The 21,163-nt window shown below is 38.6% G+C and overlaps 1 protein-coding gene across 1 annotated transcript in view; it reads right to left on the minus strand.

Moving 5' to 3' along the window:
* The window catches only part of RALGAPA2 (Ral GTPase activating protein catalytic subunit alpha 2), a 308,387-nt gene that overhangs the window by 244,920 nt on the left and 42,304 nt on the right, over window positions 1-21,163 (minus strand). The window contains exons 4-5 of the mRNA XM_081831950.1: window positions 8,881-8,964; window positions 982-999 (exon numbers count right to left, since the gene is read on the minus strand). Of these exons, the coding sequence (XP_081688076.1) occupies window positions 982-999; window positions 8,881-8,964 (102 nt within the window). The remainder of the gene's footprint in view (window positions 1-981; window positions 1,000-8,880; window positions 8,965-21,163) is intronic.

The following is a 21,163-nucleotide window of genomic DNA, read 5'->3' on the forward strand; positions in this document are numbered from 1 at the left end:
CGCCTCGGATTCACTTCTCCGCACGTCCTACCTTCCAGAATGTGGTCGCTTTTCTGATGAGAGAGTTGTGCTCTTCTTTTCTTCGATCTCCTGTTGAGTTTGTAGGTGTTCCGAATGGTTTGATCCCTATCCAGCTGAATTCCTGAGAGGAGACGAAATCCAGGTCTCCTACTCCTCCGCCATCTTGCTCCGCCCCTCTCTTTCTTTTTTTTTTTTAAGGAGGCTCCATGCCCAGCATGGAGCCCAACTCGGGGCTTAAACTCACAACCCTGAGATCAAGACCTGAGCTGAGATCAAGAGTTGGATGCTTAACTGACTGAGCTACCCAGGGGACCACTGAGGCATTCTTTTTTAAATAAGAACAACATTAGAAAGAATATTTGTGCAGTAGGGGCACATAGCATAGTGTTTCAACATGAAAACCAGTGATAAATACCTGAGAGCTTTGCCTGGCCACTTTAGGTATTTCTTAAGGTCCTAAGTTCACAAAGATATTGCCACTCTACCATTATGAAATCCTTTTCATTTTAATTTCAAAAAGTTTCTCTCTATATATCATACCTGTTTGGACTTTTATTTTTATTTTTTTATTATTATGTTATGTTAATCACCATACATCACATCATTAGTTTTTGATGTAGTGTTCCATGATTCATTGTTTGCATATAACACCCAGTGCTCCATGCAGAACGTGCCCTCTTTAATATCCATCACCAGGCTAACCCATCCTGTTTGGACTTTTAAATACACCACCCACACTATGATTATAACCACCCCTATCTTTCTCAGGTGCCTCTTCAACCCTACTGGTTGCCACTACATTGATTCATGTGAGGAGAAAATGAATAAATGAGTAAATAAAATCTAGTTGGACTAGATTCTATGAACTAGATTCAATGGTTGGACTGATTCTATGAACTTCAAACTTCTATTGGCTTTTATTGTATCTTATAAATATTCTTTGAATGTGAGTCTTATTGCTTTTAAGGAGGGCTGGGTCTAGCACAAGAAGAGTGAGGGGTCTGCACAAGATTTAAGGACCAAAAACTCAGTAATCAAAATAAATAATATTTTAATACAATAGCTTCTAAAAATCAAAATTAATGCAAAAAAATCCATGATGAACATTATTAAAGTTTTAAATAAGTACCAGTGTTCAGCTGAGCCATACTGGAGCCTAAGGTAAAAGGAAATATGTGTACCACTATAGATATGTTTTTATGTATTTTTAATGATTAATTTTTTTCCAGAACATTTAAGCATTGAAAAAATATTGAAAAAACAAAATCTCAATATTGAACAATCAAAAAATATTAAAACTCACCATTAGCTTAAATATTTTGTTTATAACACAGAATGCATTATAATCTTACTTTCCTGGCTTTAATGGAACAAATCCAACAACATTTTCAAAATCTTCTTTGCTTATCTCATTTTCAATTGTGAGAATTGCAATGCTTGACAATTTCTCTTGACAAAGTAACAATCTTGTAGATAATCTTAAGGCCACTAGTTCACAAATATAGTTCTAATCTAACTTTAACATTATAAAAGGGATTCTTACTTGGTTTTAATTCTTTTTAAAAAAACTCTCTCTGTATCACGCCTCAAACTAATTAATAAGCAAAGGCAGTATAGCACACCAGGAAAGGTACAAGAACACAGAGAAACACACTTTGGGGTGCTGGCGTGCAAGGTGTGCTGAAAGTTGCCAGTCAAACAGGAACACAGAACTTTCTGGCACTACAGTATCTACAATAAGCACTCAGAAGCAGCAGTCCACTGGAGGGATTTGAAATTAATCTCAAAAGGAAGCACTGGTTGTTATACGAAAACAATGAATCGCGGATCACCACATCAAAAACTAATGATGTATTGTATGGTGACTAACATAACATAATAGAATAAAATTAAAAAAAAAAAAGGAATCATGGACCTAAATGTGAAACATATTAACTATAGAATTTCTAGAAGAAGACATAGAAGATCTTTGTGATCTTGGGTTAGGCAAAGAGTCCTTAGACAGGACACCAAAAACACAATCCATAATAGAAAAATTTATAAACTGGACCTTATAAAAATTAAAAACTTTTACTCTCTGAATGACACAATTAAGGGAATGAAAAGACAGGTCAGAGATGGGGAGAAAATATTTCCAAGTCACGTATCTCATAAAGCACTTAAATCTGAAATATATAAAAACTTTCAAAATTCAATATTAAGAAGACAACTCAATTAAAAAAATGGTCAATCGATTCAAACATACAGACTGCCAAAGATATACAGATGGCAAATCACACATGAAAGATGCTCAAGATCACTAGTCATTAGAGAAATGCAAATTAAAACCACAGTAAGATACCACTACCACTAAAATAAAAAGACTGATCATACTAAGTGTCAATGGGAATGTAAAGTAACTACAACTGTCATACTGCTGGTGAGAATGTCAACCATTATGGGAAGCAGTCTGTCAGTCAAACATATAACTTTATATGATTCAGCCATTGCATTCTCAAGAGATAGGAAAGCACATGTGCACATAAAGACTTATACACAAATGTTTACAGAAGCTTGGTTTATATCCAAATACTAGAAGCGGCCCAAATGCCCATCAACAAGTGACTGGATAAACAAACTATGGTATATCTATATAATGGAATACTATACTACTCAGAAATGAACTATTAATATATGCACCAACACAGAATATCAAAATAATTATATTGAGTGAAAGAGGCCAAACAAAGAAGAGTATATACTGCATGATTCTATTTCTATAAGATTCTAGAAAATCAAATTAATCTATAATGACAAAAGCAGATCAATGGTGACCTGGGGGAGTGGGCAGGAGGGTCGGAAAAGAGCATGAGAAAACCATTGGGAATGATGGCTATGTTCATTATCTCGATTGTCATAATGATTTCACAGGTATACATCTAAGTCAAAACTTCTCAAAATTAACATTATCTATACATACCGTTTATTGTATGTCAATTATACTCCCCCAAAAGAGCTGGTTTTTTGAACAGGAAAAAACAGAGCAGGTGGTCTGGAAGTGACTAAGTGAAAGATCAGGAGGACAGAGGTTGTGCTCAGATACAGGTCTGTATGATGACAAGGGTGCAGAAGAAAACCAGGAAACCACGGAGGGTGAGGGGTCGAGGAGCTGATGGGTAACTTGATAAGAAGGGAAAGGACTCGGAGACAGCTAAGACATTAAAAAAAGTCAAGTAGGCAGATCAGAAGATATGGCAGCAACAAGGACAGACAAGGCCTAGTCAAGGGAGAGGTTTCCAGAGGGGGTGGTGGATGAGGTCTGGAATGGACCTTGGAGAAAAGAAAGACCATGATCTCACTCCCACAGGCCTGAGGGAGACAAAGAAGCCTGAGAGAAAAGCCAGGTTTCAGAGAGCCGAGGAGGTGAAACCAAGAGGCTGAGGCTCTAGGGCTGTCGCTTAACCCAGTAAGAGGATTTCCAGAGGGTCGAGTACAAAGTGGGAAGGAGGGCAAGAAATGCAGGGCAATGATGACGAAAGCACCCTAGAGAGGACGCTGGGAAGACACCAAGTGGGTCCAAGGGGCAATAGGCTCAGCCATCACCTGGTGACACGAAGGCAGTTTAGCCTGGCTGCAATGCATCTCTGAAGGAGCCCTAGTGTAAAGTGCACAGGAGACCCTGTTCCCTCGGGAAGAGGGGGCTGTGGTGTGTCCTGACTACAAGGAACTCAGGGAGGGCTGTCGGGCTCAGGGTCCTGAGCAGTAGTTAGAGCCCAGTTAGAGCCCAGTGAGCTGTAGAAACTTTGAGAAATAAGGCTGCTCAGAGGTTGTGTTCACATTCCAAGCACTGTCAGGCCACTGGGTAGCCCAAGGCATAAAGCAAGGGATACTCTTAAAAAGTCATAAACAAATCTGCAGTTTAATTATGCACTGGTTTTTATATTCCATATAAGAACCTGGTTGAGCAAAGATTAATAATGACTCCTATAAAAAACACATATGATAAATAAAATCTTAAAAAAAAAGGGGGGGGGCGCCTGGGTGGCTCAGTCAGTTAAGCGGCTGCCTTCGGCTCGGGTCATGATCCCAGGGTCCTGGGATCGAGCCCCGCATTGGGCTCCCTGCTCAGCGGGGAGCCTGCTTCTCCCTCTCCCTCTGCCTGCCTCTCTGCGTACTTGTTCTCTCTCTCTATCTCTCTGTCAAATAAATAAATAAAATCTTAAAAAAAAAAACACATATGAACCATATCTTCTTTATCCATTGGTCTGTTGAAGGGCCATTGAACTGTTCTTTCCAGTTTGGCTATTGCGGACATTGCTGCTATGAACATTGGGGTACATATGGCCCTTCTTTTCACTACATCTGTGTCTTTGGGGTAAATACCCAGGAGTGCAATTTCTGGGTCAGAGGGTAGCTCTATTTTTAATTTTTTGAGGAACCTCCACACTGTTTTCCAAAGTGGCTGTACCAACTTGCATTCCCACCAACAGTGTAAGAGGGTTCCCCTTTCTCCACAACCTCTCCAACATTTGTTGTTTCTTGCCTTGTCCATTTTTGCCATTCTAACTAGTGTAAGGTGGTATTTCAATGTGGTTTTGATTTGGATTTCCCTGATGGCTAATGATGATGGACATTTTTTCATGTGTCTGTTAGCCATTTGTATGTCTTCTTTGAAGAAGTGTTTGTTCATGTCTGTTCATGTTTTCTGCCTAATTTTTGACCTGATTATTTGTTTCTTGGGTTTTGGAATATTATTCAGCCATCAAAAGGATGAATACCTAATTTTATATCAACATGGATGGGACTGGAGTAGATTATGCTAAGTGAAATAAGTCAAGCAGAGAAAGTCAATTATCAAATGGTTTCACTTACTTGTGGAACATAAGGAATAGCATGGAGGACATTAGGAGAAGGAAGGGAAAAATGAAGGGGGGGAAATCAGAGGGGGAGATGAACCATGAGAGACTATGGACTCTGAGAAACAAACTGAGGGTTTTAGAGGGGAGGGGAGTGGGGGAATGGGTTAGCCTGGTGATGGGTATTAAGGAGGGCATGTATTACATGGAGCACTGGGTGCTATACAAAAACAATGAATCATGGAACATTACATCAAAAACTAATGATGTACTGTATGGTGACTAACATAACATAATAAAATTAAATTAAAAAAAAATATATGAGGTACTGTGTGAGTTTTCCATTTGAGCCCAATCCTTTAAACCCAAGGGCTATTTATTTTGAAGATTTTTGATATAAAACATCTCTAGTACAAAATAAATCCTTCCACCCACAGCAAACATTTATTGCAAACAGGCGTAGCACTGTACACTGAATGGGACAAGAAATCTGCTTCCTTGAGGCTCATGAGCAGTAAACCTTCCAAAGCAAACACATATAACTTGAATCCTGTACTGATGATGCATGGGCACATGAAAGGGGGCCACAGCCTGCCCCTGCACCAAATACCCTTGGTTTACTGATGTGCCATTCTTTATCATCTCCTCACATCCTGTCAGCTTTCATTATTACAGAGGTAAGGCTTCAAGTGCCCACCCTTGTCCACCATGATGTATTGGCCTAAAATTGGCTTTAGGAAAATCTTCTCATTCGTAATTAGTCATGGAATTTACAAACCGTTGAGTAGCAGGTTGGCAGACATCATAGTTGATGTGTGTTCTGTCAGCCACTTCCCTAATGTTCTTACTCTCTAAACCTCACTTGAAGCAGTATCTCTAGATGCCTGGAATAATGAACATGTTCATTTCACATTACAACAGAGTCCGAACAGGCTTCCTCATTCAATGGCTTATATAAATCCTTAAGGATAGAAAAACTTACAGACTATTTTCTCTCTCTAAAAACAGTGTAGAGAGAAAAAGAACCTCTCTCTTTGCTACTGACAAAACAAGATGGCAGGATAAGAAACTGACTTCAAACATTGTGGCAGCTGATGTTTCAAATTAACTTCTTTCTCTGTATAAAACCTAGCTATCCGGTAGGTCTGAGAATTTTTAAGACTTGCAGAATATAGGAATTGCTCTTATTTTAGGTTTCTATACTTAGGGACATTATTTGTAGTGTGGGGCAGGAAGCATACCGAATCAGTGGTAGGTAAACCCAGCTTCCAGGTTCTAACCCAGTATTCCAGAGTATCTTGGCCACTATCAGCCACAGTAACATTTAATTAAGAAGTTTATACAGTAGTGTTCTTCATATTAGGTAAGAAATATTAGATATCTAGAATATAAAAGATCTAAAATAAGGAATATTAGATACCTAGAATGTCTGGAACTGACTAGTGAAAAGCTTCCTGTCCTAGCCTCAACAGGTTTTGCAGAAGTCAAGAAGATACTGACGCTATGGAAATATTTAAGGCACATTCCTTTCCTTTTAAAATCTGGTGTTTTCTTATAGTTTCTTAGGTTTTATAACTACCTTGGTCAAGACCTTGAGTGACATATGGTGGCCGTTTTAACAAATCCAAATAAACTGGGAAGAATGGAAGAGAGTGAGGTCAAGAAAATGTGTAGAATTGCTAATCCACAATCCCTTATTGGAAATTTCAAAATCTAAGAATCTATGAAAACTAAAGCTTTTTGTGTGGAATTTACTGGTGGACAGGACCTGACCTGAATCTGAACTCATGTGGTAGCAACACCCGACTAATGTGAGGTTATTTCATATCTTAGGCTACAGAAATAAGAATTCTCTCGGTTACAGGGTGCTGTCCAGTCCCCTGGGGTGTTACATATAGATATCAACATTGTGTTAATGTTTGCTGAACATCAACACACCACACAGCCATTCTAAAATCTGAAAAATTTTGATTCCAAAATACATTTAGCCTGAAGATCATCATAAAAGGTATGTGGACCTGCCTAATCACCAACTTCTACCCAGTTTGATAAATCATGCAAAAATACATTTATCTGAAAAGAGCCTGTTTGATTCAAGTATTAAGCATATAAGCATCAAAATAAGGATGATTTTATATGCAAATGCTCATACTTCAACATTCTGAAACATGACTCACACTGGCCGTGTTATACAGCCAGCTTATTCTATACACGAGATAAACGAGCTTATTCCACACACTAAACTAGATAAACAGGACCTGCTCTTATGCTGGCTCAGGAGACTAGTACTCTGCAATCCCAATCGAAGAGTCACTATTCTTGGTCAGACACTATTAAACTGGGTAAAAAGCTACTTGTACCTGCAATCTTAACCAGTCCATGTGGTAATAGTAGCCAGAATTAAGGTAATACCATACACCACCTCCTAGATGCATAAAGTTTCACAACACAAATAGCAAATGAATTTCTACACCCAGTTCTAGTAAGTTTATTCAGGCTGAAGGGGGGCCTATTAATCTTCAGACATTTTAAAGTACTCTCTGTAGAAAATGAGTATCCTTTTCATACATATGACAAAACAGAATGGATGGATTATACCTAGCACAAATAAAAAATTCTGCATGCAGTTATTTCTCATTTTCATCCATTCCTGCTACACCATGGAGCGTTACAAATCCCTATGATTCCCCTTCAGATTATTACTTACCATTTGATTCTTAAATTTTTACTTTAAATACACAATGTTGAAGTATCAATGAACAGAAATGTTATCAATAACACTATAATTTAAAGGAAAACCTTCTTTGTGTATTTGAAAGATTTAAAGACCAGGTCTTCTACCTTCAAGTAATGATTTAATCATTCATTTCAGGAGATGTATTTATCATATATATATTTCACTAAACAGTTCAGTTTATATAAGTGTCAGTTATATTTTTCACATAAATAGTACTAAATTAAATTTGGGATTCTGAATTTTGAAATATCCACCGAAAGTGCCATGTTCTTTCAGGTCCCATGTCTTTCACAGATCGATCTCCCATCTAGGAAACCCTTTCCACACTCGTATTTCAAGGCTCAGGTAGTGATTACCTCTCTTGAAGCCTTCCTCAAGTCCTCTGAATAGAATTGTTCGACTTTCTTTGCTACCATTACACTTTTCGTAGCAGCAATTACACTGTAATTATTTTTTTTTCTCACCTATCCCTCACCCTGGCAATCAGCTTATATAATACAAGCATGGAGAGATATTCTTCGTTTCTACCCCAGAACTTTTGTTTCTCCCTCAGTAGATATTTGAATGAATGATCAGAGAGTAAAGATCCCATTATGAGGTTATGTTCTCCTCAAATATGATCATCTGGCAAGGAGGAAAAAATGGGGAACTGTCAGTCTTCAAAGGCAGAAAGACCAAACCAGACACTCTTTAAAAAGAAAGTAGGATTCACAGTCAATAGCACAAATTACACCAGTTGTGCCATGAATATTAAATTGAGAGGAAACACTGTTCTATGTCAAGAGCTGCACAGAAAGCACAGCGGTGGTAACTTGGCTATATTTCAAGTTCCCTCCTGCTGCCACACCCTAAAGCATTCAAACAGAGTATCTCTGCATCAATGATAAAGTCTTGAAGAACAAGATATTTTTGTAAGAAAAAAATGAAAAGTTACTTAAAAATACTCTGGATCAAATGTTTCTCAATTTTGTGCACAGGAATCCCCTGGAGTTCTTGTTAAAAATGCAGACTGTGATTTGGTAGGTCTGGCTGGACCCTGACATTTTGCATTTTCTAACAAGCTCTCAGGTGAGGCTGATGCTGCTGGTCAATGAACCATCCTTTTTAAGGAGCACTTATGACGTAGGGATAGATATTCTATATTCTATTTTCCTCCAAAGTGCAGGTTGGACTTGTCTTACTTTTAACCAGAATGCCCTTGTTACCATTCCTTGTTATAGCCTAATCTTGATGGTGCTAATTATATAAAATATTACTGAAAATTCAACTGGAAAAAATCTGTATCACTTTAGAAATCTTTAAATTGTTCTTACCTATACTCTGGTAATGCCATCGAAAGAAAATTCGTTCAGGTAGAAATTGCAGTATTTTCTATAAAACAAATTTAAAAATTGTTAAGATATCAACAGAAAATAAACTACACATTTCATGATAGTACTGTGTGTGGTGTGTGTGTGTATCAGAAAAGAAAAGAAAATCTATTTCCAATAATGTAAATAGTGCAGTTGACCCTGTAAGCCCATGGGATAGTGTCTTTTACTTGCCCCAAGCAACCTTCCTTCCCTGAGTGCCTTAAAGGCATCACTGTCCCAAGTTTAATTCCTCCTAAAAGAAAACAAGAAAAAGAAGAGGAAAAAAACCCTAAAATGATCATTTTATCTTAATTGAATCATAGTCATTGCTTAAGTTTATATTAAAAGAATAATTTCTCAAATGCCAGATTCCCCAGGTTTCTGCTTTTTCATCTTCCACTTCCCCTTTCCATTATCATCATTATTAGTCTGTGGACAAGGACCAGAGTCGGGAAGAAAGATGAACAACAAGGAGGGTAAGACCATGAACATACGGTGGGATAACAAAATGAAATTGCTGCCAAGAATTTCTTGAAATTAATAGCTAAAAATAAGTTTAGGATTGCAGTTCAGAATTCCGCCCCCTTCACCCTCCACATTGGAAGATACAATAAGGAATGAACATATGATATACAAGAGTATTTGGCTAATAAAAGCAGCTTTTCAAAAAAAAAAAAACAAAAACAAATGACCTTTTTCCTTTTTTCCCACTTTAAAATAAGTTTTGGCAAGTATACTCGTGGGTCATAAGATTCTTTGTACCTTATCTGCAACCACCTTTGTAAGAAATGTAGAAATCCAAAAACTTATAAAAATATATTTCTTGATATTGATAACACATCACTATTTTACCATGAAAAATCTACATTCTAGGTTAATCTAGGCTAATATTCTAACATTTTGAAAGATGAAGGTAAAAAATGTATATCCAGATCCCCTGGTATATTTCCAGGCAGCTAATCAACTGCCTCCTCCATTTGAGCCAGCCTGAGGTTTTGTTTTGTTTTCATTTTCTTGTCTTAACTTTCCCCAGGGTCAGTAACATATACCTGTATTATTTCATTTGTTCTCATTTGACAACAATGAACATGTAAGAACATCTACTGAGAAAAGGCACGACAGGTAAACTTCCGTCAGACGCAGGTGACTATTTTTTTTAAAGATTTATTTATTTTTAATTTAATTTAATTTTATTATGTTATGTTAGTCACCATACAGTACATTATTAGTTTTGATGTAGTGATCCATGATTGTTTGTATATAACACCCAGTGCTCCATGCAATACGTGCCCTCCTTAATACCCATCACCAGGCTAACCCATCCCCCCACCCTTCTCCCCTCTAGAACCCTCAGTTTGTTTCTCGGAGTCCACACCCTCTCATGGTTCGTCTCCCCCTCCGATTTCCCCCCCTTCATTTTTCCCTTCCTTCTCCTAATGTCAGACGCAGGTGACTTTAAATGACACAGATTCCTTGCTCTGCCCAGATGCTTTTCCACCCATGGCCTTGTGCCGATGGCACCACCTCACCATCCCTCTCACTGCAAGCACCACCTCCCCACAGAGGCCCTTCTGCACCTTCTTTCTTTCTGGGCGCCACCTCACCACTGCTCTGATGCTTTCTCTACCACCTGTTCTGTCATCTTCCTAACCCTCACCCCTAGCTGAAGTGATCTTCACGTTCACTCATTTGAAGGCAGTATTCCCTCCCCCCGAGTGTAAGCCCCGCAAGAACAAGAACACCTCTGTCTTTTCTCTGAAGTGTCCCCAGAACCAAGAGCATGGCTGGCACACAGCATGTGCTCAAATAAATACTCAATAGAAGAATTATGCATGCTTTTTACTTGTAGAACTGTTTTGAGTATTACAAGTATCCTAATCTTTGCTATGGTTCTCTGTTCATGTTAACATAAAATGTACCTGGTCTTTCCTTACATGTCATTGACTTAACAATACTTACATTAAAATACATTAAAATGTGTGGGCATTTTTTAAACCCTAAACTTAGTAAAGAAAACCCAAACAAAAAACTAAAAGCTGTATAATTTAAAAGAACGAAGTTTTCAAGATTTGACAAACATAAATAATAAAATATAAATGTATTTAGTTATGGTCTTTCTTATAAATTCTTCATACCACCCATCTACACAGATGAAAATGCTACACAAACTACACTGAAGACTATTTCTGATTATATATATTAAAAGCAGTATGTGGCTGATCACATGCTGACAATCACTAACAGGAGTTCTCTCCTATATTTCCACTTCAGACTTCCTACAGAACATATTGACTCGGTATCTCATAAGCCCATAACTCTAAGGTGTATCTTGTTTTACTACATGTTAATGCTGACATACACTCAAACACACTTCTATAAACACAATAGTCACATGCACATCAAACCCCATTTAATGAAAAATATCTACACACTTGATACCAAGCTTGGCATTTGAAATGCAGAAATAAAATAAATATTCATAAAATACTTAGTTCTTCATTCTAAGGGTTTCATGATTAGTGGGCAAGAGAGATGATAAAGAAAATATCATTCAGGAGAAAAAAGAAAAGCCTGACAGAAATTTCTCTGAGGAGCTGCGGAGGTGAGGGGGAAAGCATCTCATCTCAGCAGAAGCTTCATGGAATGGCTCCAGGAAAAAAGGATGCTTGAGCTGAGATTACAGAATTAATTAAATTAGCTTACTGGAGAACAGGAACAAAAGGAAGAGCATATGTAAAGGCCAAGAGGCAAAGACAGCCTGAAAGGAACAGCAGCAGCAAGAGAGCCCGCTTGGCTGGCAGGTAGGTGAGGAGGGGAGGAGAAGGGCCTGGAGAGGCAGGTGACGCCATGATCTCATGGAGCACTGTGCAGTCACCGAACGTGTTCCAGCTGGAGTGGAATTTAAGATGGCTGAGAAGAGAGGCAGAGATATCAATGAAGAGGCAATGGTAGCATATCAGAGGAGGAATGCTGTGGCCTGGACAAAGGTCAGCAAGATAAAGAGAAGCATGTAATGGTGATATTTAGGAGGTAAAACTGTCAAGACGGCGGTCAGAGTAGTTGTGAATGGAGGACTCAAGAATGACTCCCCAGTGACGGCGGTCAGAGTAGTTGTGGTGAATGGAGGACTCAAGAATGACTCCCCAGTGGCTCAGCAGATGGCAATACTTCTATCTAAGATATCAAATCCAGAAGGAATCCCAGAACTGAGGCATGTCAAGTTTGGTTCTGGACATCCTGGAATTGGAGATGTCAACAGGCTTCTTTGAGGAGATGTTCTAGGCAATTAGATATATGGGCCTGGAGGGCAGAAGCAGGATTTGGATGGTAACAGAATACAGGTAGCAGCTGAAGATGTGTGTGTATAAGATCCCTCTGAGAGGGTTTAAAAGGAGATGAAATGAAACCCTAGAGATACCGGTATGTTGAAATTATCCGAAGACAACAAGGGTGAAGAAGGAAGGGGCGCCTCGGTGGCTCAGTCCATTAAGCATCTGTCTTCGGTTCAGGTCATGATCCCAGGGTCCTGGGATCGAGCCCAGCATCGGGCTCCCTGCTCAGCAGGGAGTCTGCTTCTCCCTCTCCCTCTGCTCTTACCCTTGCTTCTGCTCTCTCTCAAATAAGTAAATAAAATATTTTAAAAACAGGATGAAGAAGGAAGAGCAGGAGCTGGAGACAAGTATGCACAGGTCAAAGAAAAAATTTTCAATGTGCCAGGTGTTTGCACATTTGTCTTGGAGATTAAGAATACTTATGACTATTTATATGTACACCTAGTTAGAAAAAGTTAAAAAGATGCTGGAAAATGTAAGAAAACTGATGCAAATGAAAATACAAGAAAAGTGATTTCAGTATTAAATCAAGTGAACTCAACATTTTTTTTTTAAAGATTTTATTTATTTAACAGAGAGAGAGATAGCGAGAGCTGGAATACAAGCAGGGGGAGTTGGAGAGGGAGAAGCAGGCTTCCTGCCAATCAGGGAGCCCAATGCGAGGCTCAATCCCAAGACCCTGGGATCATGACCTGAGCTGAAGGCAGACGCTTAACGACTGAGCCACTCAGGCACCCAAGTGAACTCAACATCATCTGTTGCCTGAAGAACCCATAACCTTTGTCAGCCAGACATCAAACACCAGACAGGATCGATCAATCTATAAACTGTGCAGAGGCAAGTAAATGGCTCTTTGAGGGAAAAAATCAAGTAGGTTTTCACCTTGCAATATACACCATGTGTATTAGATGAATAATATACAGAAGGAAGTAAGGGTAAAAACCAGGTTATGTTTTAAGTTTTATTACAGTAAAAGGGAATCAGAAGAAGAAAAATTAAGTCTGTTCTCTATGGAATATTTTAATAAGAACCCATGCAAGCACTGTCCTACCAAAAGAATGTACAGCTCAGTATGCCCATGAGCTGCAGATAAGGACACAGACAGGAATACAGGACCCAGAGAGCTGTCTGTAGATTATGGGAAATCATCACAAGCAAAGAGAAAATCAACAACTCTGGACCTGAGAAGAAGGACCAGGGTCTCAGCAGTCAGGCTGCTGCTGACCAAATGAGCAACTCTAGAGCCCAGAAAAATCATGGTCTGGAGATGGGCGAGGAAGTTTCCGGACTAAAGAGAGAAAGATGGCCTCCATTCACATCTAAGTCTTATGGTTCTAACTCATACTTCCCTTCACTGAAAAATTTATTACAGAGGCTAGTTCCGTATGTTTGATAACAGATGAAAAATGGTCATTGCAGGCTGAGTTCTCTGGGGATGGACACTGTGGAGTTAGGAGTGCCCTGGTTTACTGGAAAGGAACATCTGTGGAAGGGAAATGAGGAAGTAGGAGTGGGCAGGGAGCCTCAGACCACCATACAGAGCTGAAAGTCTCTGCCAGCTTAGAAGCTCCAGAGCAAAGACGGCACGTTAGAGGGGTCTGGCATGCCCAAAAATGGCTAGGTTCTCGTACCACCACCTTGCTCAGTCACTGGCTGGGGATGAGAAGAGGAGACACATCTCTCTGTCACAATAATCTTCCAATGATTAATTAGAATATTTTCATCATATTAAGAGGCTGAAGTACTAAGAGCAGTGCACCCTACTCCAGGGACAGCGTCTCTGCTGGCATCGTTTCTTGTCAATGGGCTGCTGTCTCACATTGACTAAAGCCTAGGCCTGTTGAGTCCTTCTGGTCCTTTTTCTGCCTCCTTCCTTGCAGTTCACTCTTCCTGAGTGAATGGCACAGCAGTGACTCAGTATCCTACTTTTTCATGCATTCTCCACCAAGGGCACTGGGCGCCCCAGCTGGGCATTCCAGGATCATCTTTTGATCTCATCCTGCCATTTGATTTTAAAACATCGTATAGAAGATGCTGAAAGAATTACTCCACAGATTCAGGATAGATCTTATATTGGACTAGATGAATGCTTGGCATGCCCACTGTTCTTCAGAGCTTTACTTTAGTAAAGAAACCAATTTAGCACTGAATCATGCTTCTCAGCTTTCCAAAATACTTATCTGTCTCCTTGATTTGGGTTTATTTTCTTAATGTGCAATAGAGAAAAAAGTCTTTTTAATATAAAGAAAACTAAAGAACACAGCAAGATGACGTGTATCTAGACACGTGGATACTGTCAGTCGCCACTAGTAGTCTCCAACTTGTTTAGAGATCAGGCCTATCATCATCACCACTTCTGGATAAAAGTTTTCAGATTTATAAAATGGATGGACTTTAAAGACACTCAAAAATAAACTCAATAAGGTTTGGATATGAAACACCATGCCCAAAGTCTGAGTTACTAAAAACATTCCCAAATGGACAGAATCTTACACAACAATTCAAAGGTTGAAACGTTACCCACACTGATGCTTCTTTTTGGACCCAAATATTGCAAGGACCATTTTTTTATGCGTTAAAGTCTCTGAAGTCAATAAAAATAAAGCCCCACACGACCATCTGTGTCTAAATGCTAAGCCTGTCCCTCAGAAAGTCCCAGATGAAGCCTACCTTTGTTGAGGCAAATATATTATGGCATTTCTACTGCAGCCGATATTCTAAGCTACACTACTGTGAATGCCACATAAACTATTGACATCTTGTTTGTAGTTTCACTGGAGAGTAAAATAAAAAAAAATTTTCAAGAAAGCCACACACTGTGAATAAATATTACTTTTCGGAAAAACACATGGCTCTATTTAATGCTCAGTGCTCAGCTGCATCTATATGGTAATCCATTATAGCACACTTGAAATCAAAATTAGGTATTACTACTGATCAGCACATCAGGGAATCTGTCATTCTTTTAACTGATTATCCATAGTTCTTTTTTCTTCAGAACCTACTGCATGACCAGGAATAATGCGAAATGTAAGCTCGAGTTTATACAAGATGCTATAGTGTACTTTAAAACTGCTGATTTTTGTTTAATTTGTGTGGGAAACATTTTTTTCCCAAATTATTACCAGATGATTGCAACATATCCCAGTAGATTCATACTTGATTTCAATTCCACTTAAAAGGTAGGACGATGAAGAATGGGGACAAGATTACATCCTAACTCATGTGAGGTAATCTACCAAAACAATGGACAACTAAACTTGTTATGTCCAGAAATAGGGAGCACGGGGTGCAACTCTCCCTGAAATTAGCCATATGACACAGGGTGCAAGGTAAAGGAAGTGCTGACTATGGAAAAAATAGGGAGTTTGGTTTAAAAGAACATTAAGTCTTAGTTACTTGACTTTTTGAGTAATAAAAGGTCAGAAAACTTCTGACAACACGGCAGCTGGGTTTAAAGAAAACACCATGAGTACGCAGGCCACAAGGACAGTCTGGTTTCAGGCTAATAGTCTTTTTCTCTGCAACATTAAGCTCTAGAAGACTGTGTGGTCAATGGCTCACTGTAGGCCAAGCCAAGTAGAATGGGCACCAGAATACCACCCATATGGAGAACAGAAGTCCCAAAGTAGACCAGGTGCTTATGTAAGAATCCAATACATGATAAAGATAGCTACAGTAAACTATAGCTATTTTAAAAAGCAAACAAAATTCAGAATTTTGAAGAAAAACAAGATTATAATTCAGAAAATATATAGCCAGATTTATATGTCTGAAGTTAAAAGAAAGATATTCTAGAGCTGGAAGTATACCAGCCACATATCTCCCTTCCTCAACATACTCAGCAAATTCACATTCCAGTAAACACAGAGATTAAACAATTCAAAAACAAAGGTGCAGGGGTATAAACACTGTGATAGTGAGCTCTATTTATATAATAGGAGTTAATATGGTTATGAAAACTAGAGTAAATCCTCAAAATTATTAACCTAAGAGAAATAACATTCTAAAAATATTATAATAAAACAATCTGGAAATAAAATACTTAAAATAGCTGAGAAGTGAGAAGTACAAAAAATATATGGTATTAAAGTAAAAGCATGGGGCTATCATCAAGTACTGCTTTACTCTTGCTATGCCTAATTAGAAGAAAAAAGTTTTGAAAAGTATTTTGCTAATTTAAAGACAATTATTTAATAGCACAAATGATCATAGGGGAATGGAAGGAAAAGTGAATGGAAAGAAATCAGAGAAGGAGATAAACCATGAGAGACTCTTGACTCTGGGAAACAAACTGAGGGTTGTGGAAAGGAAGGTCCTGGGGGAATGGGGTAACTGAGTGATGGGCATTACGGAGGGCACGTGATGTGATGAACACTGGGTGCTATAAACAACTAATGAATCACTGAACACTACATAAAAAACTAATGATGTACTATATGTTGACTAACTGAATTTAAATTAAAAATAAATAAATAAATTTGTATTCTAAAAAATACTAATAAAGATAATTATTGGAAGGATAGAAAATAGAAAGTATATTTTCCAAATCACAAAGTATATTCCATAAAGTGAAAGTGACCTCTCCCTCAAAAAACAAAAGTAGAAGAAAAACCAAAAATGTTGATTATCACACACAAAAAATCATAAATACAAATAGGTTAAATTCCTCTACCAAAGACCAAGTCAGTCAGAACTGGCTTTCAAAGGCAGAAAGATTAATAATAAAGTACAGAAAATGACATTTCAGGCGTGCATGGGCACAAACACACAGCGAAGTAGTATTAATATCAAGTGAAAAGGCTTTAAGGGGGACAAAGGGAATCATTTCAAATAGATTAAAAATGTAATTCACAATTTAGTGATAATATGAACCTTTAGGCAACCAATAACATAGCATGAAAATAAAACAAAAAAGTACATGAAAATAAAAGAAATGCAGTAACTGAGGGGAAATACATTTATCATAGGAGGTTTTAATACACTTTATCTTTGACAGATAAAAGAGGCCATACAGTACAATACAACATCTTTGAATATAGTTAAGAATGGTTTAATATATATGTAGAGAGACAAAACTTCACTTCACATAATCTAATATTAATGAAAATTTGCCAAAAGTTATTTTTCTAAGCCATGTGAATAAACCCTCAAAGTAGGAGCTGCACAAGTCACAAGTAAACTCAGTGCACTGCACGTCCACCTTTGAGAGTTTAAACTAAAAAAATTTGCAAGTTCTTGAGGGACTTTGTTCTTGTGAGCAACAATCAAGTTAAAAAAAAAACACCCATAATTACAGACTAAAGATTATCAACAATGTGAATGCTGTAGAACAAAAATCGGTCAAAGCTGAAAAAGAGGCAAATCTGTAGAGTTTAATTTTCTATAATACCAGAATGAAATAAACAAAAATAAGTTTAAACTCAAAAAGTTTATAGAAGGTGATTTAAGGAAGAAATCAATATAAAAGAAAAGAAAAACAAATTTCATAACAACAAAAGCATCTCTAAGTACTGCAAATCACTAAGCTATAGATGGGGATTTGAATTGGTAGTAGTGTAAGTAATTAAAACAAATTTCCTTTAAGTCAACTGTTTATTTGACTCATTAGTAAGTATTCTTAAGTGTCCCTTTTGTGCCAGGTACCATGTGAGGGATCAGAGATAAAGTGACATAGGACACTGTTCCTGCTCTAAAAATGATAGCCCTAAGGGGGAAAGGCAAGAACATCAGAGATGTCAGTACATGCACAAGGAAGTGAGTAGAGACAAGGCACCCTTCCAAAGGGAGATCACCTTTGAACTGAATCCTGAAGAATACACAGGAGTAAGCCAGGCAGCGGAGGACATTTTAGGCAGACTAAGCAGTAGCAGGGAAAAAACAAAAACCAAAAACCCTGCTGCTTCGTTGCCAGTAGGAGCAAAAGTAAGGTGGGTGACAAGGGATGGAGAGGCAGGAAGAGGCCAGATCAGGAAGGGCCTTGAACATCTTGGCAGGGAGTTCAGTCTTCATCTTAAAGGCCAAAGGAATCAGAATTATATTATACAAAGAGCAATCCAGGTGGGTGAGGGAGACAGAAGGGGCAGAAGATCACAGACCAAAAGACTAGTTATCAGGATACTCCAGTAGGAGGGAAGACTGAAGCTCTGAACAAAGGCTAAGGTTGTGGGAAAAAGAGGGTATTCAAGAGCACCAGCATGAGATGTACAGAACCATGGAGTGGAGAAAAGTACTATCAATATCGATCAAAAGAGACAGATACAAATAGGAAACCATTTTCATTATATTAAAAATGTAATATTCAAAAACATGGAAGTGTAGGCACTTGATAGACTGTAAGAGGTTATTTTTTCACTTTGCTTGAGATCATGCAAAGGTCTAATATCTTTTTAACGAAAATCAAATTTCACTAGACTCTTTATTTTTAATGAGCAACTATCCAGAGACCTTCACAAATCCCCAAATTAGTAGCATATAATTCTACCCCCAATATATGGTTTTGCTCTGAATAAAGCACTCACTAAAACAAATTCAAGAAGAGTCTTCTTTTCATACGAGGATCTTATATGGGAAATCTCATTCACAAGCAAACATGCCATACTTTTCTTCATTTCATACAAGCTTCTATTTTCTGGCTAAAAACTGTATTTTTCAGGTCTTTTCAATTATGGTACCAGCACAACCAGTTAGCAGTCTTTTCTGTGCCATTTTTTTACAAAATACAAAAATATCACTTCCAGAGAGTTTCCAGGTAAGTAATGAGTAAAGAATTAACAAAGCCTCAGTGAGATGCCACCTTGTGGTTCCCACCATCCCAGAAACTTAAGAGGATTTAAATGCTTGCCTCAACACAATTAGAAAGTGTCGCAGAGGGGTGCCTGGGTGGCTCAGTCAGTTAAGCATCTGCCTTCGATTCAGGTCATGATCCCAGGGTCCTGGGATCAAGCACCACATGGGGCTCCCTGCTCGGCTGAGAGCCTGCTTCTCCCTCTGCCTCTCCCCCTCCCTTTGTCTCTCCATCTGCCTCATGCACTTTCTCTCTCTCTCTCTCAAATAAATAAGTAAAATCTTACAAAAAAAAAATTAGAAAAGGAGCAGAGAGTGTCACAGACCTGCAATCGCCTCAAGACTGGCCACTCTGCCAAGTTCACTCAGTGAATGCCCAAGGTCTGCAAGAACAGCTGGTGCACTGCATGCAGACTTCAACCCAGACGCTCATTCCAACCTGGCCAGTGTCACAAGCACATCAAACACTAGGTGTCACTCTGTAACAGGCACCACACTACACATCCAAACAAAACAAGCCATTGAAAATTCATAGCATATGTTTGTACAACTCTCTCCTGGATTTATAAAAAAGAAACCAACTCATCCAAATCGTGTTAACACACTAATTCAAATCAATTTAAAGGGAGAGAAAAAAACTCTTTACATATCTTCTGCTCTTCTACCAATAAATACAACATGCTATTGTGAATTTTCCATATATTTAGCCCTGATGCCGTTTCTACCATCTGCCCCTTAAAGGGTTCTTGGAAGCATTTGCTAGTGCTGCCTTCCAGGGGACCTGTTCTGAGGGTGTCAGTTACCAACGAGTCAAGCAGCACACTACGTGAGAGAGGCTGGCACGCCAGGAAGCTCAGGGCATCTGGGCTGCAACAGATAATCACCAGAATGTAATTTCAGACTTCCACAAACATGTCTCCAGTTTCCCTTCCCCCAAGGTGAATTGAGTAATTCAGTATATCCTATTGGGTCAATCCCAAGTTTCTCACCTGTAAGTTTCAAGGCATAAAGAAAACTGTAGACTTAAATATTAAATTTTCAAGTTAAAACATCCATTGAAAATGGCTCCTTTCAACTTAGACATTTGTAGTTCAATTCAAATTATTAACATGCTGTAATAAGATAATCAAATTTTAACCACAAGCAATGCATTTAAAGAATCCCCAGGAAGGACTGGATGTTTATATTTTGTTTCCATCTTCCCATTTGCAGAGATCATAAACATTTCATGATTCAAAGCAGACAGCAGTATAACCACAGGCTATAGAAATGAAAGGCTTGGGGCCTATGTTTTATTATTTCCCCAGTATCCATTATAGGGCACAGAACGGAGGAGTGATTTCTGAGTTAACTCACCACCACGAGGAACATGTGAGACAAATGAGAAAGGGCACAACTAGCCATCCGGGCCTCTACTGTGATCCCTGCACAGGGGCCTCAAGGATTATCATGGAGCAGATCACACTATACCATAACAATACTGCTATCATCTGGAGTTGTTCCCAATCAAGGGCTCAACATTAATAAGCACAAGTATGACTAATGCTATGAAGCCAGAACAATTACATACATACCTCTCTTATCATTTAAAATACATGTAACACATTGGGCACCTGGGTGGCTCAGTTGGTTAGGCGATTGCCTTCGGCTCGGGTCGTGATCCTGGAGTCCCAGGGTCGAGTCCCGCATCGGGCTCCCTGCTCAGCGGGGAGTCTGCTTCTCCCTCTGACCCTCCCCCCCTCATGTGCTCTCTCTCTCCTCTCATCCTCTCTCTCAAATAAATAAATAAAATCTTAAAAAAAAATAAAATACATGTAACACATTAAAATATACCCCTCATGTCATAAAAAAGTGACCTAACATTCTGGTCAGGACAACCAGTGGCACTTATTTTGCTCACCAACTGGAATTCAGGACAGCTTTGGGGATTGGAGATGGGTGTCTCTACTGGCTCAGTTCTTTTTAAAATGTTCTCCATGGAATGTGAACTAACACTAGGTTTGTTTTGTTGTTTGTTTTTTTTCCCAATTGCAATCAGTCATTTAGAATTATTGCAGTGACCCAGGAGCTGCATTTAAAGTTGGCATCATTCTTTTAAAA

The sequence above is a fragment of the Leptonychotes weddellii genome, chromosome 10, assembly GCF_054177405.1.
Source record: "Leptonychotes weddellii isolate Sample4059 chromosome 10, ASM5417740v2, whole genome shotgun sequence".
In the NCBI taxonomy this organism is placed as follows: domain Eukaryota; kingdom Metazoa; phylum Chordata; class Mammalia; order Carnivora; family Phocidae; genus Leptonychotes; species Leptonychotes weddellii.